The 23,975-nt window shown below is 31.2% G+C and overlaps 1 protein-coding gene across 1 annotated transcript; it reads right to left on the bottom strand.

Moving 5' to 3' along the window:
• Positions 1–11,436: 11,436 nt before the first annotated feature.
• On the bottom strand, positions 11,437–14,468 carry LOC106714981 (antichymotrypsin-2). The gene is made up of 10 exons (XM_014508144.2): positions 14,402–14,468; positions 13,680–13,774; positions 13,448–13,591; positions 12,997–13,200; positions 12,825–12,920; positions 12,602–12,742; positions 12,201–12,410; positions 11,953–12,100; positions 11,680–11,809; positions 11,437–11,589 (listed from the first exon to the last, which is right to left on the bottom strand). Exons 1-9 carry the CDS (start codon positions 14,415–14,417, stop codon positions 11,688–11,690), a joined length of 1,176 nt encoding a protein of 391 aa, XP_014363630.2. The 5' UTR covers positions 14,418–14,468; the 3' UTR covers positions 11,437–11,589; positions 11,680–11,687.
• Between the last annotated feature and the right edge of the window lie 9,507 nt (positions 14,469–23,975).

The following is a 23,975-nucleotide window of genomic DNA, read 5'->3' as shown; positions in this document are numbered from 1 at the left end:
ACAGCTAGTATAATATATATTTCTTAATCTTAGATTGCAAATTACTTTCAAAGAATACATTCATCCATCCTTATTGTTTTTAAATTGCGTCATTCAGGTCAATTTTCTAAATTCAGGTTATCAATTGTTTTTATAGCCAAACTCGTTCCTTACTTATACGCGGATAAGGCAATAATATAATTAAAATTTAAAATCATATAGGGAAAGATGAATAGTTAATTTTTATAAACAATACCGCCAACAACTCAATTGTTATACTAATAATTATAAATTAAGTATATGGTTTTCCTTCAAAACTTTTATTTAATAACAAATGTATTTTTTATCTGAAAAGTCATAAAAAACATCTTGAGGGTTGAATCATAAAGTAAGTTTTGAAAAGGAAGCGAATACCGTTCAAGAATTTCATTTTATTAGAACTTTTCTCCACTCGTTATTATTATCTTATTAAACTGTCAAAAAGTTCGCACCCTTATTCGCAAGTTCACGAAAGAGATTAACTGTAATTGGAAAACCTTTATTTATGTAAACAATTGTGTATTACGACTTCGGAGAAAATCGACACTGGTGTTATTGAAAGAAATGTCTTAAAGTAAAGAAAAGTAACTAAAGAAATTTCCATTTCTGCATTTCTGTTCGGCGTTTCTTGGTTCTGATACTAGTTTTAGCTTATATTAATTATTGAGTAACTGCAGATAGACTAATAAGGTTTAAAACGGTAGCAGCATCTTGATTGGAATCTTGAAAAAAGTAAATTAATATGAAAGATGTTCTATACATAAATGATTTGTTTTTTATAAATTCCAAAAATTAAATTGTATATAATGTAGTAGGTATATACATATATATTGAATGTATTACAATCGGCTCTATCTGCGAGGTATAATTTACTGAGTTAACGTATATCTTAAAATGTTATTCAAAGCAAAAAAAAATATGCGGTTCTTAAAAGCACGTAGGTAAGAATTTCACAAGGCTTTCATTTCTTCCTAGTAAATTATTCATGGGCTTCGAGTCTTTGTAACACGATGATTTAGACACGGAAGCTACGGTCGATAATACACTCGAACGTTTTATTTAAAACTCAGTTTTGCTTTATACCGTATATTAATGCAAAATTAATGAATCGTGTCTGACAGTGTCTTGAATCTCGAAAGTTTTATGAACGTAAAAACCGTATTTACAAGTCCTTTGCAATTAGGTCGATCACTGACATATATATAATATACAGGTCTGCTTTTCCATCGGATTTGAATATGGCAGTCACGCCTAAATAATTCTAGAGCGCTCGCCTAGTTGTTAGGCAGGGGTCAGTCTAAAAAAGTAAACCTAAATAAATGCGGATTATAACCTGCATCCGTAAGCAAAGGATATTGGAAAATAAATCAACTAAACAAAAATCCAAACAACCATAAAGTACCAAATTGCATTCACATGATTCACTATCTCTTATCTCTCTCATCTCTTATCTAACGAGTAGAATAATTTTACTTCGTAATGAATATAAGTTACTAAAAAATGAAAATCTCAACAAAAGCCAAACGAATAGCGCGGGAAAGGTCTGGAATCACGGAATCGTCTCGTGGCGATCGTAAATCATCAGTGATTACAATATTCCCCGCGCAGGAGCGCCGCTATCAAAGTAATAAATAAGCGCCGCTTGAAAATCTGTCTCTCAACATTTTTGCGCGACTATTTCGTTTAAAGACCTCACAGCTTAGTAATCAATATAATTGATTTGTTTTATTGCTACTACAATGTTTTCTATGCAACAAAGGATCTAATTTATTTTACTGTATTTGTTCACGTGTTGGTTGTAATCACGTGAACTATGAAATTTTATGTTACCTTAATATATTTAAAATTGGTGGTCTCGGATTCGAACCTGTGTGTCCCAGGAAATTTTATAGCTGGTTTGATATATTTTTTTTTCTATATTGAAATAAGCTCAAATGTGATATTTTTATATCCTAGACTCATTTAAAAAGTTCCATAGTTCGGATTTCTATACAGACAAGGAAAAGCAATTAAATCGAAGACAGCTATTGAGATGTCTCCTGTTCGATGCATACAAAGACACGATTACATCGTTACTTCAACTTAATAAGGCGCCTTAGCAGCTCACTGATTAAGTAAAATGAATTTCAAAATCACTTGTAACTCAATTGATACGATCAATAAGTTCGTACATCCAAAGTTGTAGTTACATTCTTAAGTACGATAATATACCTAGATGATAATAATTATAGATACATAATAAATGATAGTTTCTTTTTTTTAGAAAAGAAATTAAAACATTGAAAAAAAGATAAAATCAAATTAAGAATTTAAAACGTCAAATAATCTGGAAACTAACCACAGGGATTACAATTAATGAACATCGATTTTTTTAGTAGCGTGGGTTTTAAAAAGTTGTAACTGAGTCTTAAATAAAATTTCTTTTACCGCTCCTTTGCATTCTGGTTCTAAAGAATTTCAATCAAGATAAAACGACTTAATGCAATGTTGGCTCGGAACTTACAGATACTACGATGTGTTAAGTATAAAAATTATCGCATTAAAATATATAATACAATATTATACAATTTATAAATTTAATACTATTAAACATTGTTTACTGTTTAGTAAATATCATGAATGTTAAAAATCTATCTTCTAACATATAAAATTCTCGTGTCACAGTTTTAGTTCCCGTACTCCTCCGAAACGGCTTGACCGATTCTCATGAAATTTTGTGAGCATATTCAGTAGGTCTGAGAATCGGCCAACATCTATTTTTCATACCCCTATTAAGTTTTTTTTAACTGCGCGCGGACGGAGTCGCGGGCGACAGCTAGTCTAACTATAAAAATCATTGATTCCTACACTAATTAACAGACGCTATCAAAGGATGTTCTGAGAATGACAAAGAAGGTTAATGATATAATTTTTTGTTTCTAATTTTCGTATAAGTGTTTTTTTGCACTGTGCTTCTATATTAATTTACTAAACGTGGTATTGCAACGCAACCTGGTTTTGAGTAACATATTTTTTAAATCGTATAACTAAATACACAGTGGAAGTAATGCGAATGTAACACCTTTGTATCGGTGCGCACGTGACATATATCATAGAGATTGTCGACCTACGTGCGAGGCATGAGTGGATTTTGCAGAAATAGAAGCAACGGCACTACTGCTACTTCTACAGACTTCATAATCATTTTGAAATGTGAAATAGTACAAGAGACGAAGAAATGAAGTTGCAAGATACATCGTGGGGGTTATACAATCTATTTTATTTAGCTTTTAATGGCATAAGAAGTAATGTTTTAATTGATATGTGAGGTTTTTAAAGACAGATGTTTTTTCATGTAATTTAAAAACAGGTAATTTGTTGCATCTCTTTTGTTTCATTCATATATTTTACAATATATGCATGGATTATTATTATTTATTATATGCATGGATTTTTCATTGATTGGGATTCGGATGTCGTTTTTTATCAGTATTCATTGTGACTTCATCAAAAGAACATAAACGTATAAGAAAATTTTTATTAGTACAGATTCAATTTAATAAATCTAAGGCTAAAAGATAAAGAATACCTTAAAATACTAACTGCTTAAAATACTGGATATCGTCTCGTTTCCAAGCTTGATTAATCGTAACATTTAAATATGAACTAGTTTATTATCTAGATTCGTACGTTTGCAAACTGCCTCGTTACGGAGAGAGCAGTTTCATGAATAATGTTCTACTAATAAACGAAGCACCGCCAAGTATCCACCTGACGATTTAAATTCAAACTATCGTTGCCCAATATTTCCCGTGCAGTGGTATCATATGAATATTTCAACTTTGTTAAGTGAAATTATTCGTTGTGGCAATTTTTAATTTTTATTCTATTGCAAAATTAATGCAGATTATATCTATTTCTGATAAACTGCCTAATAATTGTTTTATAAGTCCACGAGTCATAGTTTGGTTAGAATAATATTATTTTGAAATTTGATCTTTACAAGAATTATTTGGATGGTCTGACTGACGCTCGAAATAACGAGGCCCACGCGGATTTCTATCCTTCAGAATTTTATAAAGCAATAAATCACACACCAAGAAAACCGATAGCTCACTCGTGACATTTTTAGGATTTATTTACCAGAAAACTCGAAAACTTGATTATAGTAATATTATGGATATTTTATTGATTGTTGTTATTTGAATATTCCTTATTAATGTAAATATCTTTTGTATATTTCAGTTAACAATAAACTCAATAATGTAGCTAATAAAATGTTGTCACAAAAGAATTGATTTAAACATCAAAATTGTTTCCTGTTTATAATACAAAGAAAAATTGTAATATTTAATTTTGGTATTACGTTACGCTCGTTACAAAATTCCAAATAAAAATTATTCCAATTTATATCGGGGAGGCATCTGAGGAACTTGCCTCAGTTCATTCATATTTGCGATTGACAAAGCCAACTCGTTAGCGCTCCATGAATAATACATATCGAACGCCGAACACCCGAAACACCTGTTGGTGCGTTTGTTTCCTTACATAAAACACACTATAAATTTAAGCCAGTTTTGTTTCATGTAAAGATGAGTTTCAACATTCCAATATTACTATCGCACTCATTATGAACAACAAGCTGTCGCCCGCGACTCCTTTCCCGCGGACTTAAAAAAAAAACTTAAGAAGTAGCCTATGTGTTCTTCCAGACTATGCTCTACATCTATGTCAAATTTCATCAAGATCCGTTAAGCCGTTCCGGAGATACCTTCAAACAAACATCCATCCATGCATCCAAACATTCGCATTTAAAATATTAGTAAGATAAAAAAAAACAGGGATATGCATTTTGCTTATGTGTATCTAGAAAGTTGAAACTTACGATAAAAATCATACATATATACTTAAAAAAATTATTTATTTTTACTTAAAAACAAACCTTTCTTATCACGAACCTGGCAACGACTATCTAATAGAAACACGTTACCCTTCTAGGTAATTGCGAATAGCATATACGTTTTTTTTTCATTTCCAAGTACAAACGATCCAAGAATCAATTTTTTTCGTAGCTCAGTGTGTAATGTTAAGTTAAAATATTTAATAATATTATTAATTATTATCAGCACCTATAAAATGCATTGGAAACCTGAAAAAAATGCATCCCTCATAATATTGATAACCACTGGAACCTAAATATAGTATTTAAAAAGTTATTCCCGTTTAGAAGCAATTTAATATCTAAGTTTTCAGACGAGATTATATCAGAGAAGTTCTCAAAGACGCTATGTCACGATAGAATAAACTTTTACAAGTTGCTGGCCTTCCAAACTTATCTAAATTGGTTTGTTTCTCGAACTTGTAGAAAAAAATATTTTGGAAGCTTAATTTTGCATACCAATTATTTTGTTTAATTATATTTATGTTGGCAATATAGAAAACGTTATCATCATAAGCGCATAAAAAAACGGAGACAACAGCTAGTTACCCCTACAATAACGTACCATCAACGAACACACACAATAACAGAAGATTAGTTACAACTTTGCTGGTGTTTAACGGAAAAGGTACCTTCGGTTACAGTTGTGACAATTGCTTCAACGCTCTGTACAAGTACACACATCCTTAACAATAATCGTCACCAGCCTACTATCTTAAGTTATCGGTAAATAGGCCATAGTCAACCACGGTGGCGAAGAGATGGTTTGTCGATTTTACCCATATTTTTGAATTTCTTCGCAGATGTGCAGATGTGCAATCGTAATGCAACTTGCATTACGATGTTTGCCTTCACCGTAATAACGACGAAGCGTCTGTGGCTCAGTGGTGAAGCCCTCGACATTTAATCTGCAGCATTTAATTTATATAGATATGTATATTTATCCAAGGTTCATAATACAGAACACGTTTTATTAACAAATCGAGATATTCCGCTTTAGATTTACCAAAATTTAATTGTTATTTTTTCCACGTTGTAACATTTAAATAATGACACCTATTATAAAGTTTGGTACAAATTAGACAATTCGTTTTCCTTCGTTCACGTTTTCGAGAACTTTGTAAACTAAGATAAAGTGAGATTAAGGCAATCGTTAAGTGAGTAATGTCAGAATGAATTATATTTTTTGTACCTTAAAAATCTTAGCTATAACATTTATTTTCTTAAATACTGCTTATGTATATATTTCCATACCATAATGTGTACTTTTAAAACATTATGTTATGGATAATTAACCTATATTAATTTCACATACATTTATATTATTAGCTTTCATATACGCATATATTCCATTGTCACTACAAAGCTTTTGCAACAAAATCCTACCAATATTTACTAAAATTGTAAAAGCGATAGTTTGGACGGATGTATGTATGTTACTACCCCAAAACGGCTTAACGGGTCTCAATTTAACGCAGATACAGAACGTAGTCTGGAAGAAAACTTACTAGAACTATTTTTTTTAATTCTGCGCTGATGAAGTCACGAGCAAAAGGTAAAAATTTTTCACTAACACTAACACACTTTTCCGCTAATTAATCGCGTTATGCGGACACTGATATTTGATCTAATGGTTAGTTTGACAGTTTTTTGTTTCATTTTGAAATATAACACAGCAACAAAAACCACACTATGAAAATTGTTAGCCTTTTGTTTTAATAATTTATATCCGATTCAAGATTGGCCATCGACCGATTGAATTATGACTCACAGCAGGGACAAACTTAAATGTTGCAAGAAAAGACTACAAAGCTACACAGAGCAAAATGTACTTCCTATTTACAACCAACTTCAGACCGCAATTTATTGTTTTAACCGAATATCTCTTTTTAAAACTACTTGCAAAGTTTCAATCAGGTTTTAGTATCAAGCCATATTTTACGTGCATATTTTGTACTACGCGCAACCTTTGGCAATTATGTCAATTTTGGTAAATGAATTACATAATATAACATGATTATTTTTATACTACAATATAAAATCAGTTAGCAAATATAGTTTTAGCAATAATAGTTCCTACATCTTGGCCTTTTTTTAAATCATCATGAGATAAGATATCTTCATGTGCAATTAATTTTTATTCCCATATTTAATCTCATTTATCTCTTAGGAATGGGACTTTAAGCTTAGACGTATATTTAAAATTGGAAATGGAATTAAATCTTGGGCTCGGGGTTCGTTTTTTATGAGATCATTAAGTAAGGCCGTTCAGGTGAATGGAACGATGTCAAAGACTATTAAATTAAAACTGCTGGGAGAAATTTATTTCAATAGGTAAAACCAATACTACGTCACATATGGAATGAGACACAAATTTTCTAACATTTAACAACATTTAAGATAACTTAATCATTGACTTACTAATGGTATTTGATTTGACATGCGTTTTAAGAAAGAAAAGGACTAAGTGATTTACTGGTCAATAGGTAATTGTTTTTAGTCTTGATAAGTCGGAGTACTCATTAAGACAATTCTAATAACAAAAAGAACCACAATGTACAAAATGTTCTAATAAGAATCAAGTGTAATTTGAATAGTTTTGATCAATACAATTAACGCAATAAAACACAGCTATATTACGCGTATATGTCTAACTTTCACTCATATTGCTAATGACAAATTAAATAGATATTAAGTATGGCAACACTTGTGAACCAGATTAATTAACGCATTAATTACATGCATATGTCGGCAATACAGCCTTCGTCGGCAGAAAATTTTCCCAAATTTCAAAAAAAAAATTCTAAAACTTAGTAAAAATTTAAGTAATAATCATAAACGATAATTTTATTTGTATTATTTATTCTCTTATTCCAATTCGAAAATGATTTAAGAAAGCCTACGGTAGCCTCAGAACAATGTCCAAATTCGTACTCTCTGTCTTAATCTAGTTTTTTGTAATATATTCAGAAGTTATCTACCACTATATTATACAATATATATAAGCTCTGAAGGTTGTCTTGTTGTTTGAATTTTTACCTTGGGAACTCAATGTATTGACCATGGCCCATTTATACTCTGATGTGAAGCGTAATACAATTTTGTAAAAGCGTTTTTAATACGTATTTAAACTTTGCGTATTAAAACTTTGTCTCGACAATATACCTTTAAATAAAAAACAAAAAGTAGAAGCACCGCTTGTTGTCAATTTAACTACTTTATTTACAACGCTACGTACATAAAGTTTTTGTTGTTATTTGCGGCTTAATTAATATTACACTTTTTATACTTAGTGGTAAAAACTCTATATATCATTTTCAAAATAAGAACAAATGAGATGACAATGAGACCTTACGCAAAAGTTGCTCATATTTTAAAAAGTAATTTGTATAAAGAATCCTAACAAGAATACCCTCAGTGAAAAATTGTTTTTAAAATCATTAACACTCATTGCTTTTTTACATAATGATGGTAGCAGAATTTTAACTAACAATGTGTTTATCACTTACATGTTTTGAATAACAAACTGACGATGTTAAACTCAAAGCTCAAGACATAAAGCTCACAAAAATTTCAATACTCACTTAGCGTGACGCAGTCTGTTCAAACGGGTTTCAATTAGCTTCATTCGTGTCAACGGAGCTTTATTACAAAGCACAAAGTGTTCATTACGTTATTAACAATTTACTATACAGTTTTGTTTGAACTTACCCTTTGAAAATTGCCGTAAATTGAAGACTAATTAAATTGAAACGCTTCAACGTACGAAGGCGATGCCTTATAGTGCCGTAAAGTTGAGCTCCTAACTTTTATCTATTAAGTTACGCAAGTTTTAGACGGCGAAAAGACTATGACGCCCGACCCCTTTGTCGTAACTAACCCATCGATCAATTACTGAAGATCTTAGTCGATTATATTGTTTAAATATAAGCTAACATCGTTCATTATTTGTTATCTGATTGATTAAATGTAATACATCCTAAAATTATTTGTAAACATAATTAAATAGTCATGTCTCTTCATTGAATTAAAAAAAAATAGATATAAGATTAATTTATAATTCTATTTCATTACACTGTGAAACTAACACTGTTTCATTCTTTGTGTTGTGGATCTTCTAAATATAAGTATATAGTAGTAACTCTTTGATTGTAATTGAAAATTCATGAACATTGTTATTCAGCTTACCAATTTAACCTAATGAACTGACTGAAACGGGCACTCGGCGAAGGAAATTTAATCCACTTCAAACTTTTAAACAAATGATTCACCTTAAAAACGACGCCTACATTTTCAGTAGGGTGAATTACAAAAGAAAATTAAAATGTTTGTTTTCGAAAACAAAGGAGATAAATAAATAAGACAAAAAAAAAATGTATTTTTTAATAGAAACACTTTTTTGTAGTTTTGCATGTAAATATTTTAAAGTACATAGTTTCTATAAAAAACTTTCATTTACGTTATGAGTTATTTCAACAAATGTACAAAAAGTAAATAATAAATAAACAAAACTTGGACAAAATTTTGAGATTGAGAATCTTTCAATTACACTTCTTGCCAAATTAAAAAGCCAAATTATGGAGACTCCAGTTGCGTGTGTCTGGCAACATAAAAGGAAAATGTTATCAACTAATGTGTTCCATTATATCTGAACCACTTCTATAAATACGGCTCCGAGTTATTATTGATAAAAGTAATAAAATAATGAAAAGTATATTGTACAGAGTAAGAAAAGTTTTATTATTTACCAAGTTGATCCCGAAGTCGTTAAGATCAATTTCAATATTTTATGTTAAGTATAAAATTTCATTCTTAGCCTGAATATCATTAATTGAAGAACACAATTTTAGGTAGAATGCCAGAAATGTCATAATATCTAACAATTAATAACATTGACTAGGAAGAATTTAATAGAAAAAAATAAAGATTGCTATAAATAAATAATGTAAAAGCAAGGACGTTCTTCCCGTTTAAATAATTTATTAAACTATCGAAATACCTCGTTATCTCATTATTGAATTATATCCGGGAATTTAACATTCATATCAAAATGTAAATAAATTTCACGAATAATAACGAACATACGAGTGAATCAAGTATTTCCAAGAGTGAGAGACAAGCTTAACAATGAGACGCACTCAGTAAAGTACGTAGTCTCATTTAAAGCGCACTCGACGTGAGACAGCGATGCACGCAGTATTTGTGCCTTCAGCCTTCAAAATGGAGCTTTTGTTAAAATAGCTCTGAAAACACTTCCGAAACAAGTGATGCTAGCGCTCGAATTATTTAACGTTTAGGGAAGTTCAAGCACGAAACTTCTTTGACGGTTGCACTATAAAAATATTCTAAAAGTTAACTTTTCTTTATGATGAGCGGCTTATAAAATGACCCGTAATATCAAGGAACTCGAAGGGTCCACATACACGAAGTGCTTCAAGCAATCGGTGTCAACAACTTTAGCGACAAGCGTTGATCATCATCAACTGATGCTCACTATACATCGACAAAAGTTTGAAGTTGCCGTACCATCACTTAAAACTATCATCATCAGCCTTTGTGTGCCCACTGTCGAAACTATCGATATATCGACACTTTCCGGTACATTGCTAAAAAGTATAGATATAAATAAAACAAAATATAATTCAGCACTCTGCAATGTGACACAGCTTTAAGGATTTTAGTTTTTTATTGCATTGCGTGTTCACTAATCTGCATCGAAAGGACCTCAAATTTATAACATATTTGAATCAAATTTCTTCCATTGTATACTTAATATCAATTCATACCTTTGCATGGAATAATGTAAGTTATGTTTATTGTTTTTGTAGCATTATTTCATGGATTTACAAAGGTTATTTGTCGCGTAAAATGTTTTCTCTCACTCCGTGAAATTACAGTTAGGTCCTTTGTACACAAGGCAAAGTGAATCGTTAAAACTAATGGTTGTATGATTGCCTCGTGAGAATCGCGTAACGCGATCCGTACACACAACGTTGAATCAGCGACGCAAGTCATGTATTCGAGCAGTACAGACATAGCAACTGTCTAGATTTGCTCCGCCACCTTGAAAATTGCAGCCACTTGACTTGACAAACAGGTTGCGAACGACTGGCTTTGACGATGACTAATAGAAATGTCGGTGAAGCAGTCTGTGTACGAACATTTATGGCATTGTATCTCGTAAGTCGCTTAGCGACTAAAATCGCCGGATTTCAAATATTTATGGGGTCTAATAAGTTGCCAATAAAATCCCCTGTTCATTCATGGTTTGATTCTTCTTATAAATATCGAGAAAAAAAATACTGTACCGTTTGATTATTTAGATTTAAATATTGTCATTAAAATAATTATTTCCTTGGGAATACTTTAGATAACTTCTAGGTGCAGGAGTCGAATCGTTTCACTATAATTGTGTTTACACAAACACAAAAAAATTGTAAAAATGTTAAAAGGCTATACACTGTTAAAATTAAACAGATAATATGTTAAAATCATCCAAATTTTTATTTTTTAAATCAACAATTACAGAAAATTAAGCGACAATTAACGCAGATAAAACTCCTATTATTGCATATAATATTTTGTTAAATAATTTTTTTTTTGGTTATCTCTTAGATGATAAATATAAGGTTATTGAAATGTTGCACTCCGAACTGTAAAATAAACACTATTATTAATATTAAATTTATTCTGAACGGTATTTAAAATAAACTGTAGTGAAAAAGAATGAAAATTAAACTTACCAAACAAGTTATGTAGCAGTGTAAATTCCTCTAAACATTGGAGCATTATTAATCCTTATATCGAAAACAAATGGTCTATCCGCGATAAAGTACTTCTGAACGAGAGGAGATGTTAAAAGTAACTTAAATTCTAGAAAAGAAAAATATGGTTTTTATACACTTCAATATACTGAAATTAAAAAAAAAATACGGACGAATGGACTCATTCTTTAGTCCTGATCATCACAAAATCTTGGCAAAGGTAAAATCAGACTTATTTGAAAATACTCTTACCATTCGCAGCCCCTGCTGCGGTACCTTCTTCATTTACTTCCACGAAAGCCTTTTGACTTGCTTGACCAACGTATAAGTTATTACTTCGTCCATTTACTATTTTAGACAGATTAGATTCTTCAATTTTAAAAATTTTCTCAACCCCCACCTACGATAGAATTCAATAAATTTTTAAAACATAATATTACAACGGTTTTTTTTTTTCATTACATTGTCAAACAAAAGTACAATAACAGATCGTAACTCACATGAGGTAGAGTTTTCTTCAAGTCTATTCTGGTTTCAATAGTAAATCTCGGTATTTGTACCTCTATATGAACCAACTGCATTTCTTGCAAAGCATTTTCTAAGATTGAAGTATTGTTTAATTTATCCTTAAGCTGGGTAATTCCTTCTACATCATTGGGAAGGATTATATAAAGTGCAGAATTATTACCCACGTAAGGTAATTCAATTATCTGAAAGTAGCAGAAACTTTAAACGATGCAGCAATTGAGTTGGCGCGTAGCTCAGTCTACAATTTTTATCAGGCAAATTTTGGTTAGTACCCTATATAAAATAGTATTTAGTACTGGGACTTCATGGGTATTGTTGTATTATTAAAATGGATACATATAAAATCAAGAAATCATCAAGATATTAAACTTACTGCTGAATTAAGCTCTTCACTGTTAACGTATTTGTATTGTGAAAATTTACGCATCATCGGTACTTTTACCGTTTTGTGATTTGTTACATGGAAGTTTTGTTCCATTGTTGAAACTTTAGGGAACGGAGTTTGCCACGCACTCTGTGAAATTAAAAAATGAATATATATAAAAATATATCCTTCTAGAGGATTAAGTACTTCAATACTTTAATGAAAATCGAACCTGGAAGTAAATAGAATTAACAAGTATTACAACAATATCTTGCAAATCTTTAGGATCTACTAAATTTTTGATGCGATGGTTTGTATGATCTTCCACCTAAAATAAAAAAAAAATGGTTAAAATAAAGCTATAGAATTAAAACTAAGAGAAATATTAAAACTTATTTACTCACCCATTTATTTATTTCTGTCGCTGTTTTTTCCGGTTGAGTAAAGTCGGCACTTGTTACTTCCGAATCGAAGATCTGCCGTGTCATAGCTGCATAATCTTTACTAACGCTGTATTTTTCAGTGACGTAAATTCTGTTAGCCATACGTAACTCAGCCCCTTTTAAGGATCCAAGTTTCGTTTTCATATCCGTAAAAGCAGATTTCGTCTGTAAGTTCAAATTATAAAAATGGCACATTAATGAAATGTAACCCTAAAAGATATATTCTGAAACAATTGAACAAAATTAGAGCTTTTTCTTTTGCGGTTAAGGGGGTTCAAATTTTAATTCTCAATTTTTTTTGTTCATGTATCTTGAGGCTTTGTCCCATGATCAAGTTTTGTCGCACATTCTGTAGTATTTAAAGTTAATGACTTTGATTATAATTTTTGTTAATTTATTGTAATATTCTTACCGACTGATCATTTGGCAGACCAATTGCTGTGAGAAGTTCATCGTGAGTACCTCCTTCTGCGCCAAGGGAGAGTTGCGCTAGCGGGGTAAGGACAGAAAACGCGGATATCACAAAACTCTTATTGGTGTTACTCTTTGCAATTTCCTGAAATTTAGTACGTAAATAAAAATATAGAGTGCATGAAAGTCTCGGTGAATTTTTGAATCTAGAGTCATGAAATGAAATTTCTTACTGAGAACAATTTAGTTGTAAATTTTATATTTCCATTTAATAAAAGTGCCGTATCTTGATTGCAATAAGCCATCGCCACGACAGCCAACAATGTCACTGTAATCACGAAAGAAAATCAGAAGGAATCATATAATACTGAACAAAATTTTATCAAAATTCTTCCTGCTAAGTGTCGATATAGTGTGTACTCCATTTCCATACATCTCTATCAACGGTCATATCTCAATTCCATTCCTTCAAACGTGATAATATCTTACTAATATTATAAATTTGAATGTTTGGTTGAATGGATGTTTGTTTGAAGGTATCTCTAGAACCGCTCTACGGATCTCGCTGATATTTGGCACAGATGTAGATCATAGTCTGGAAGAACACATATGCTACTTGTCATGTTTTTTTTTATTTCAACGCGGACGGAATGGCGGGCGACCACTAATATCTTAATAAAATAATCCACAGTGGTAGTCAAAAATTAAGGATTTGATTTACATATATCTGTAGATCAACTTCAGCTCCTTACAATGACGTTAATTTTTATATTTTTACATTTCATAATAATCTTAATGAAATTATTCATATTGCTATTTTGAAGGCTTGTTTTTTTTTATAAGAGAAGGGAGTTTTTTTTGTTAAAAGTTTTTATTAAATGTATGTAATAAAATATTCTATGGAGCAAAATGTTATAGCATAAAAATATTGTGGAATTAAACACAAAATACTTACAAATTATACACTTCATGTTGGTTGCAGTCACTGTGACGCTTACCACTTTACTGGCGTTTGCACGAATAATCAAATTATAAGTAAATTATTACTACATGAGTTTCATTAATCTTATCTGCAGATTCGTAACAGTTTTGTTTGTTTCACTATTAAAAGCAACTCTTAGTCACGTGAATTAATTTTAAAAACTCAGTTATCGACGTGGCAACTATTGTTGAAATCTGTACCATAGCCAGATTAACCGTTCTTCAATTTTGTGATGAATTCTTAGAGCATGGCCTTAATCAAATTTTAATTCCTCCATACATCGAAATAGTACCCAATTTTATTTATTCCCAAAAATCAAAAATTTGTTAACCGCGTGGAAATGAAAGATTAACCTTGAAAGTTTAAACTTAAAAATCGTCGTACGTCGAACGTATGTCCTTTTAAAATTCTGCACCTGACAAGATTTTACTAGATTTTTACAACTTCGAACTCAACATTTTTTAAGTATTTTAAGTTCATTCTAATAAATCATTGTACTAAATAGTGAAGGCTAATTATAGTTGTAGCTCCTATACTGAAAATCAATTAAATTGACCGGGCGGCGGCATGAAGATTAAAAACCTTTTTGTACGTAGCTGCATACAAAGTATGCTTACATAACTTGAACTTAATTGTGTACTTAATTTATTCAGACCTACAGTGTAACTTTTACTTAGTGAATTACATATGAGTAAAAATACAACAAAGATAATAATGAAAATACACAGAAGTATGGCACGGTATTTGTACCAAAAAAAAACATCAGTCTAAATGATTGTCTTTAAGGTTAAAAGTTTATACGATATGTTAAAAAAAGCACTTACTCGTATATTTAAACCTAAATATACAACACAAATTCATGTTTTATTAACCTAATTATATTGATGGACATTGTATTCAACCTTTGAATAATTAATTTAACAGACGTGATTGGAATATATCTAAGATTAAATCATGTAAATTGTATTGCATTTCTATTTTGAATTATAACAACGTTTGGATTCAATTTATTTGGTTACAAAAATAATTTTTGAAGTATAAAGTCCTATTTCAATTAATAGCTCTCAATGAGTTTTAACAACATCATTTTGGTAATACATTTGAATATTAATTTAGAATTCAATGAAACGTACTCGTATAATAACGTACGTTCGATATAGTTGCGAACGAGTTATGCTACGCTTTTGTATTTCGAGATTACTAGTTTTTCTTCTAGTAAAGTGTAATTATAATAATAATAATACCTTTTAGTGGTGTAGTTCTGTTTGGTGCACATGGGGACAGATTGACCAGGAGCCCGCAAACGGTAAACGGGGCATCGATGTGATAAGTCCTGTATGTACCTATGTAGGTACAGTCAGGATCCTTCACGGTGTAAGGTACGAGTAGCAGTGAATTGCGCAAACGATGGCATAACAATAAAAAGCAATTATTCGTGTACCACTGCCGGACCTTTTACGTACAGACACACTTAAAGGCTGCTTTCTATTGGTTATTATTTCCTCGTCGTCGTCTCAATGTTTAGGAAACGTTTAAACGACTGACGCTTTTAAGGTGAAATACCAACAGATTCCACTGCAGTATATGCTCAATAAACTTGCTCGAGTTTGTTTACTTTGAAGCTATAGAATCAGGCTACGTTACCTAGTTAAATTATATTATTAAACGTGTAGTTTATTTTGAATTCATATATCATTGTCATAATATGTCATTATTAAATATAAAGTGCCTGTAGCCTTCTGTCATCTTACGTATTATTTTATTGCGATTGAATATATATTAAATTAGTTAAGTATTATTAAATATTAACCATTTATACGTTAACATCAAAGCGGATAATTAGCGAAGTAACAAGAGCCGCTTGTTATGATCGCAGTGTTTCTCGTATACGTTGGAGCCAGCTGGAATATTGAATTTAATTTTCCTAATTAAATGTTTATCATTAAAAATTAAATAAAATTTTATTATAACCATACATGTTTGTAAATTAACTAAAATTATTGGCATTATTAAGTAGTTTTTATGTTGGATTTATGTAAATATGTATTATACATGATGTTCTATGGAAATAACAAGAAATTTTTAGATCCTGTTCAAGCTATAAAGATAAGTCCACGGAGCTCAGTTTATCGTTCTATAATTTTCTTGCTTAATTTCTTTACATTGCCCGGAATTATATTTCACTGCTGGAAACGTATTATATTTATAACGTTTCATCCGTTTAGGCTCCGCACTTCGTTCTACGTAGTCCACGGAGTCTACTCCGTAATATCAATATGTGTGCGGTCACGTTGAACACATTAATCTTTTCAAGACGAAGCTTATTCGATATTAACTCTAACGTGATAGTGAATAATTCAAGGGTGAGAATATCAATATAATAAAGTCGAAAAAAATAGGTGTTAAACGGCATTAAAATTGCAATACATAAATCACTGTAGTGTTTATTTATTTATGCTCTCCACATGTATTATTATTTATGTTTTAAAAATACTTTAAACAATTAAACCAATAGTTAATTTTAGAAATTATTATTATAAACAAACACATTGCTACATAACTATAACGCAGAAAGAACGATAGCATTGACGTAAGTCATAGCAATGGAAAAGAAAAATCATAAATATTTGTAGTATTTTACGCCTAAGCCGGTTTCTATTCAACATATTAACTATGAAATTACAGTAAGCAATGACATTTTTAGTATAAAATTACAGACATTTAAAGTATAACATCAGTTAAGGCTTAAGATCTTAATTTTCACTTTTATGTAATTGGAACGAAGTTCCTTATCGCGCGTTGTGAAAGGGGGCTAGACGGAAAAAAATCTTACGAAAAGTTGTCACGACGCTTTTTACTATAGACCAATGAGCGCTACTTCACCATGGCAACGACGTGACAATATATAACGAAAATTCATAGAAATAAAATGTACTTCTTGTGAAGACTTAAGTTTTTTATTCATAGAATAAACATTGGTTGCTGCACTAATTAATTGAAAGGAACTTCGTTCCATCCGGGTGTCCCTTGACACCTCTCAAGTTATTTTGCTTTATATGTATAAGCTGTTGATTTTTTATGAATAACAAATAAATAAATGTCTCGTAACAATGTATATAGTACCACACATTTGTGCGCTCGATTCGCTCTCCCTGTGCGCTTGGGTTTAATGTACTGCTAAACTAGTTAACTTGATGGACACTGCAATTGCAGTTTAAATGTGATTGGGCCAAGCTAAATGGCAAATAAATTGAATCAGATGAAAATGGATTCTTTGGTAGATGTTATAAGGAAATGGTACCTTTTATTGACATAATTATGTTTTATTAAAAATCTATTTTACAACACTAGAAACAGCGGTCTCTTGTTAATACGTCTAGATCTGAAGACTAAATTAATTGCCTTATTTTAATTTGGCTTATAATATGTTAAAACAATAGTAACTCTGATTGGCTTCACTACACTGTGACGTCACAAAGAGGTCCACTCTCAGTGTAAATTGCGGCTACCCGCAGCACTGATTTTCAACCAGCTTTGTTTACATATAGCGTCGGAGCCTGTGTAAAAGACATTTTCACATATCGCTTACGTATTTTGTATGAACAGTTTTTTTCTTCAATTTTTTTATTAAAAAAAAACAATGTTGTATTCGGTATTTATTAAAATTAATAAAAATAAAATAGATAATAATAATAGATAATAAGTTAATAAATAAATAGATAAAAGAATGAAATTGAAATACCATATTATGTTTAAATGTTTCTATATGCGGAATCTATTTTCACAAATAACACATAAGAAACATTTCCATCAGTTTCTAGTTACGAGTTATTACTTAATTATTCAAAACTCGTGATCTTCCATTCGTCGAAACTCGACCATAATTCATTTAATGTCAAACCTTATTAGTTTTTTTTAATTAAAAATAGCTCTATGCATTTTTTCTACACATTCCGTGTTTCGTTTTCATCCGTTGGAGCTACAATCTTTAAAAAGCCCCCTTTTTTACACAGTTTTTTTGTATTAAAATAATAATAAAATTAAAAGAAAACTATTGTACTTGTTAAAGTGTTGGTCTTTGTTTCAGTATTTCTAAATAAAAGCTGCGCTTTAAGCCCCTTGCTTTCGTTTACCACAATAAGCTGAGCATGAAAGTGAAGTGTTTCCTTTTTACTTTTAATTTATTCACTCTTCTCATTAAAAACAGTAGCAATCAAGAAGTAGGACTTGAAACACTTTTACTGCGCTATTTTTAAACGCAGTTGAAGTTTTTAGTATTTTTTTTTTCTACTTTTAACAAAGCAAAACTGGAATAGTTTCCAACATATTAAAATAACCTACTCTTTGTTGATGTTCAATTAAAACTGTATTATTAGAAAATTTTGTCACTTACATTCTACTATACTAAAAGTTACATCGCGGTACCTTTTCAACTGTAGTCGTTTAAAGCATGTATTTCCTTAAACTTTTTAAAGCTAGTTCATGTGCTAATCCTTACTAATATTATAAATGCGAAAGTAACTCTGTCTGTCTGTCTGTCTCGCTTTCACGCAAAAACTACTGAACCGATTTAAATGAAATTTTGTACACAGATAGTCTAGAGCCTGAGGATGGACATAGGCTACATTTTAACGCGAAAAAGGGGTTGTAAGGGGTTGAAAGTGGGGGTGAAAGTTTGTATGGAATTATCGTCATTTTTACAGGTAGAAGATTGAAACTTATTTTCAAGGCTAATTTGATAAAGATAAATATGACATTAAATTTTTGGAAAAATTTAACCCCCAAGGGTGCTAAATAACAATAGGGGATGAAATTTTGTTTGGCAATATATTCGGTTTTGGTGAATGTTTTGTTTAATATGCTTTGCTGTTATCCTTGCCAATATTTAGTCTAGAGCCTGAGGAAAGACGTAAGCTACATTTTAACGCGAAAAAGGGGTTGTAAGGGGTTGAAAGAGGGGGTGGAAAATTGTATGGAAGTATCGTCTTTTTTTACAGTTAGAAGCTTGAAATTTATTTTTGAGGCTGCTAAGTTGATATAAAGAAATTAATATTCAATATTTGAAAAAAGTTTACTCTTAAGGGTGCTAAATAACAATTAGGGATGAAATTTTGTTTGGGAATATTTTAGATTTTGTTGAATGTTTTGTTCAATATGTTTTGCTGTTACCGTTACAAATATTTAGTTTAGAGCCCGAGAAAGGATGAAGACTACTTTACAACGCGAAGAAGGGTTTGTAAGGGGTTGAAAGTTAGGTTGGAAATTTGTATGGAAGTATCGTCATTTTTACAGTTAGAAGCTTTAAACTTATTTTTTAGGCTGCTGATTTGATATAAATAAATATGACATTTGAAATTTGTAAAAGTTTTACCCTCAAGGTTGCAATGTAACAAAACGGAATAGGGGATGAAAGTTTGTATGGGAAGATGTTTATGTGAATATTTTGTAAGTTTAATGTTTTTTGGCATTTTTTACAAGTTTAAGTAAAAACCACAACAACAACATAATTCTTGACATTTGGCGCGGTCCGGGCACACCTCTTTCTATGTTCTTCTACATACATCAAAGCATAGCACGTTGGTTAAATAAAATAATTAGCTCAAAAAAAAGCTACCCAAAATAGTATTTCACGTGGACGAAGTCGCGGGCACAGCTAGTTTTAAATAAATTTTACAAAGTACATTAGTGCATTTCAATTGCAGTGAACTAACGGAATTAAATTAGATACAGTCATTAAACATTCACCATTTGTCTTGGCAGTGCACGATTCAATTACTAAATAATCAGGCGCTATACATTAATAATAATATGTGAAAGCTCTACGAGTAACATCTATTTTCAGCAGCGGACGGCGTACAAAGTAATTAAAACACAATTTGTTAATTAAAAAATGACTCAGAGGAAGGAGATGAATCGATTGACATTTCACTCGATGAAATCGGTTGAGTCAGAATGGAAGTGACATACATACAAACCAGCATACTATGTACATGACTGGCCAGAACCAGTCAAAGAGGTTTTATATATATACTCTTTTTTATTCATTAATATTGTAAAATGTCATCGACTTTCAATTGTTATTTTTCACTTCTTGCTAGTGCTGGCTTTTGTGTGTTACTGTTACGGAATTATACATGTTTTTCGTACAATTTTTTATTATTTAACACCACAATACAGTTCACTCGATAACAAATTCTACATTAAATATACTAACGAAAAAAAGAGATACCCTACCTAACCCACCCCTGAATCAGTCGCATAAAAAACCTTTCATATTTTACTCTCTCATAGATAGTTCGTTCATATTTATCAATGATTACAAATACAAAAAGAATTGAAGAAAAGTAGTGACAAACATGTTAAATATACAGTATTTTGAACAAACAACAAACAGACACACTCGGCAGGAGTGCGTATACTCATTACAAAGAACTCTCGTTGGTAGACGAGAGCGTGCACTGAATTTACTCCGCAAAATGACGACGTCAAAAGTGTTCACACAAACTGTTGGCTACATTACATTTTCTATCCGTTTATTTCCTTTTTACCTATATTTTAATGCTTATTTGTCGTAGTAACCAAATGTTAATGTACGGTTGTAACTCCATAGACTTTACTAATGTATGTGAATAATTTCATTGATGAAATATCAAAATGTTTAAACAGTCTTAAACTACACAAGAGAATTACGCATATGCACTATTAGTAAGCAGATAACCAACAAAGTTAATCGTTACACATTGTTACTCTCTCTCCCTCTGCGCATCGTTTCCTCATTCCTGAGGGTCGCAACCTCTCCTCTTGACCATCTCGCGAAGGGTGGTTCTCCATTCTGTGCGGTTCTCGGCGATGTGGATGGCATTATGTATGCTGGAGTCGAGTGCTGTGCATATTTGATTTTGATATTAAAATCCTAAACGACTGTTCGAATAGGATTAAAAAAATCGTTGACATTGAAACACAGTATTGAAATATTCCAGCCTTTATTCAGTCAGTTTTTTGTAACAAATTCAAATACACTTCGTTTGGTAGACTATTTCTGTAATTGTTAATTTCAAACGTGAAATACCATAATGTAGTTTTAAAGAAATGTATATAAACATATTTGAATACTATTCATATAAATCGTGCGGCAAAGCTTATAGCTGTCTCTAGAGACATGACTGAGAAGTGGCGAACTGACTGGTATTGGTGAAAATTGCGGAAATGTATACACATATTTAGTTTTTATCTACCCATTTAATATTTTTGATTACTAACTGCATTATAAGTATTTTCTCATTTTGTTTCTTTTAAGTTTACTAATTTGTCCCAGGATCGCTCATAGGTAAATAGATAACAAGTTAGGTTAGTCCAAAAGCCAGAAAAAAAAAACGATTAGGCAGGTTTTGAGTTTATACAGCTATCTTTTCTCCTTATAATTTTACAATGGAATAACAAGTATAAATTTAATTAACAGTTTAGGTTTATTGGACTTGAATTTGCTAACCTACAATACTATACTAGACTAGAGCGAGCAGTTACGACAGCTGTTGCATAAATGCGCCGATTTGTCTCGAGAAATACGAACCCACAGAATACATAGACGAATATAATTGGATAGAAAATAGAGGATGCAATATTCAAAAACCAGTTAATATCCAGTTAATATGTGACATTCGAGAAAAAAAAAATCATCGTCATTTTATTTAACTGACACATAATTTAACGATCTAAATTAAACAAAATTAATTACGTCCAACTTCATTCAAAGTTGAGAGCGTTCCAAGACGTAACGTTAACAGGTTTCTTTCTTAACAACTCTACGAACTAATTGTCACACTTTTAACTCGCAGTCTAATAGAAAATTGTATTTAAATGTCATATTCATATTCTCTGTTATAAAAATTCGTTGCAAAAGAACAAGTAAAATCATTTTGTTTTTAATATGAAGCTTTATCTAGCTAATGCACTCGTAACATCATCTTATGCATGTAAGTAAGTCATAATTAATTTATCAAAAAATAAATTAAGAATTGTGTTAAATATCTGAGGATATTATTAAAGTTGTGTTGGTGACAAGAAGGTGGCCTGCCGTAAGAAGTAAGCCATACCTTTAGGTTTGAACCTTGCGTACCGACCCCAAGTAAGTGTGATAAGGACAGGGAGGTGATGAATAAAGGTATACTAGGGTTATGACTAGCAGAATGTACAGACAAAAACAAGTTACAGGTAAAACATTATGAGTAAAAATAATACAGCACACAATATGGATGGCTTCCGTCTATAAAAAAAGAAAGCGTTATGGACTCCATAGCACTTTTTCCGGTTGGCAACTAACATATGCCTCAATGCTCATACAAAGGCTGTACTCCTTTTATAGAGCTATTACTGAACGCCATTGCGTTTTATAATAAAAAAAATACCTAAGTATAATATTGCACAATTTTCTGCTCCCCCATCATATTAAGGTGGAGTACAAAGCATTGAGTTTTTACGGAAGTTAGCTACATATGAACGCGGTCTTAAAAAAAATAATCTACAATCTATTGGAATTTAACAAATGGTTAGTTCTAGAAGTTGTCAAAGGTTTTTATAATTCTTTTTTCTTCTCTAAAACTAATCCATATTGATAAAATGACAATCCATATTGTTTGTTGTTATCTTCGGTGAATAACTCATGTGCAGAAGCTTTGCCGATGGTCTCATTACAGCACGCGTTAACTGACGGTACAGAAAAGAAGAACGCGGCGTTAGTGGGAGGGAGTGTCATCGGCAAACCTTTTGCGCGCGGTTTATAATAATAATATATTTTTAATTTATGTATAACGCATTAGTATCAAACTTATGCAATCTTAAAAGCTTCGCTTTACATAATACTAGCTGTCGCCTGCGACTCCGTCCGCGCGGAATTAAAAAAACTCAATAAGTAGCCTAGGTGTTCTTCAAGACTATGTTCTATATTTATGCCATATTTCATCGCGATCCTCTCAGCCGTTCTGGCGATAACTTCAAATAAACATCCATAGATCCACTCATCCATCCATCTAAAAATTCGCATTTATAATATTAGTAAAATTCTGAATATATGATCATAGTTCTAAGAACTACTTTATTATTTCGCTGACAAAACTTCATACGAAGTTTATATAAGACATTCCAACAAAGAACTTTAATATCTGAAACGCAATATTATGTTCTGAAGGCTAAGCGGTTTCAGCCTCTGCGATTCAATTTTATTCTACAAACTGCCGTGTAAGCTAACGATTATTTCAATTGCTTTTTGTACTTCGGTTTTAGTAAATTTCATGCAGATTAAAATAAAGTGTTTGAAGATAACTTTACCATTTAGCAGTTGCTGAATTATTGAATTTTATCCTAGATACTAAAGGCTTTTCAACATTGTTCAATAAAGATTATACGAATACGTAATTTATAAATAAGTTTGTATCACCGCAAATATTAAACTGTGATCATTAGTGACTGAGCCAACAGAAACTAATCTCAAAAGCTATAGAGGTCCAGTTGATAATGTTCATGTAAAATTTACAAACAAAGTAAGTTATAA

The sequence above is a fragment of the Papilio machaon genome, chromosome 6 (genome assembly GCF_912999745.1).
Source record: "Papilio machaon chromosome 6, ilPapMach1.1, whole genome shotgun sequence".
NCBI classification, from domain to species: Eukaryota; Metazoa; Arthropoda; class Insecta; order Lepidoptera; family Papilionidae; genus Papilio; species Papilio machaon.
Note: the sequence above shows the minus strand (reverse complement) of the source record. Positions and strands in the feature narration are given on the sequence as shown.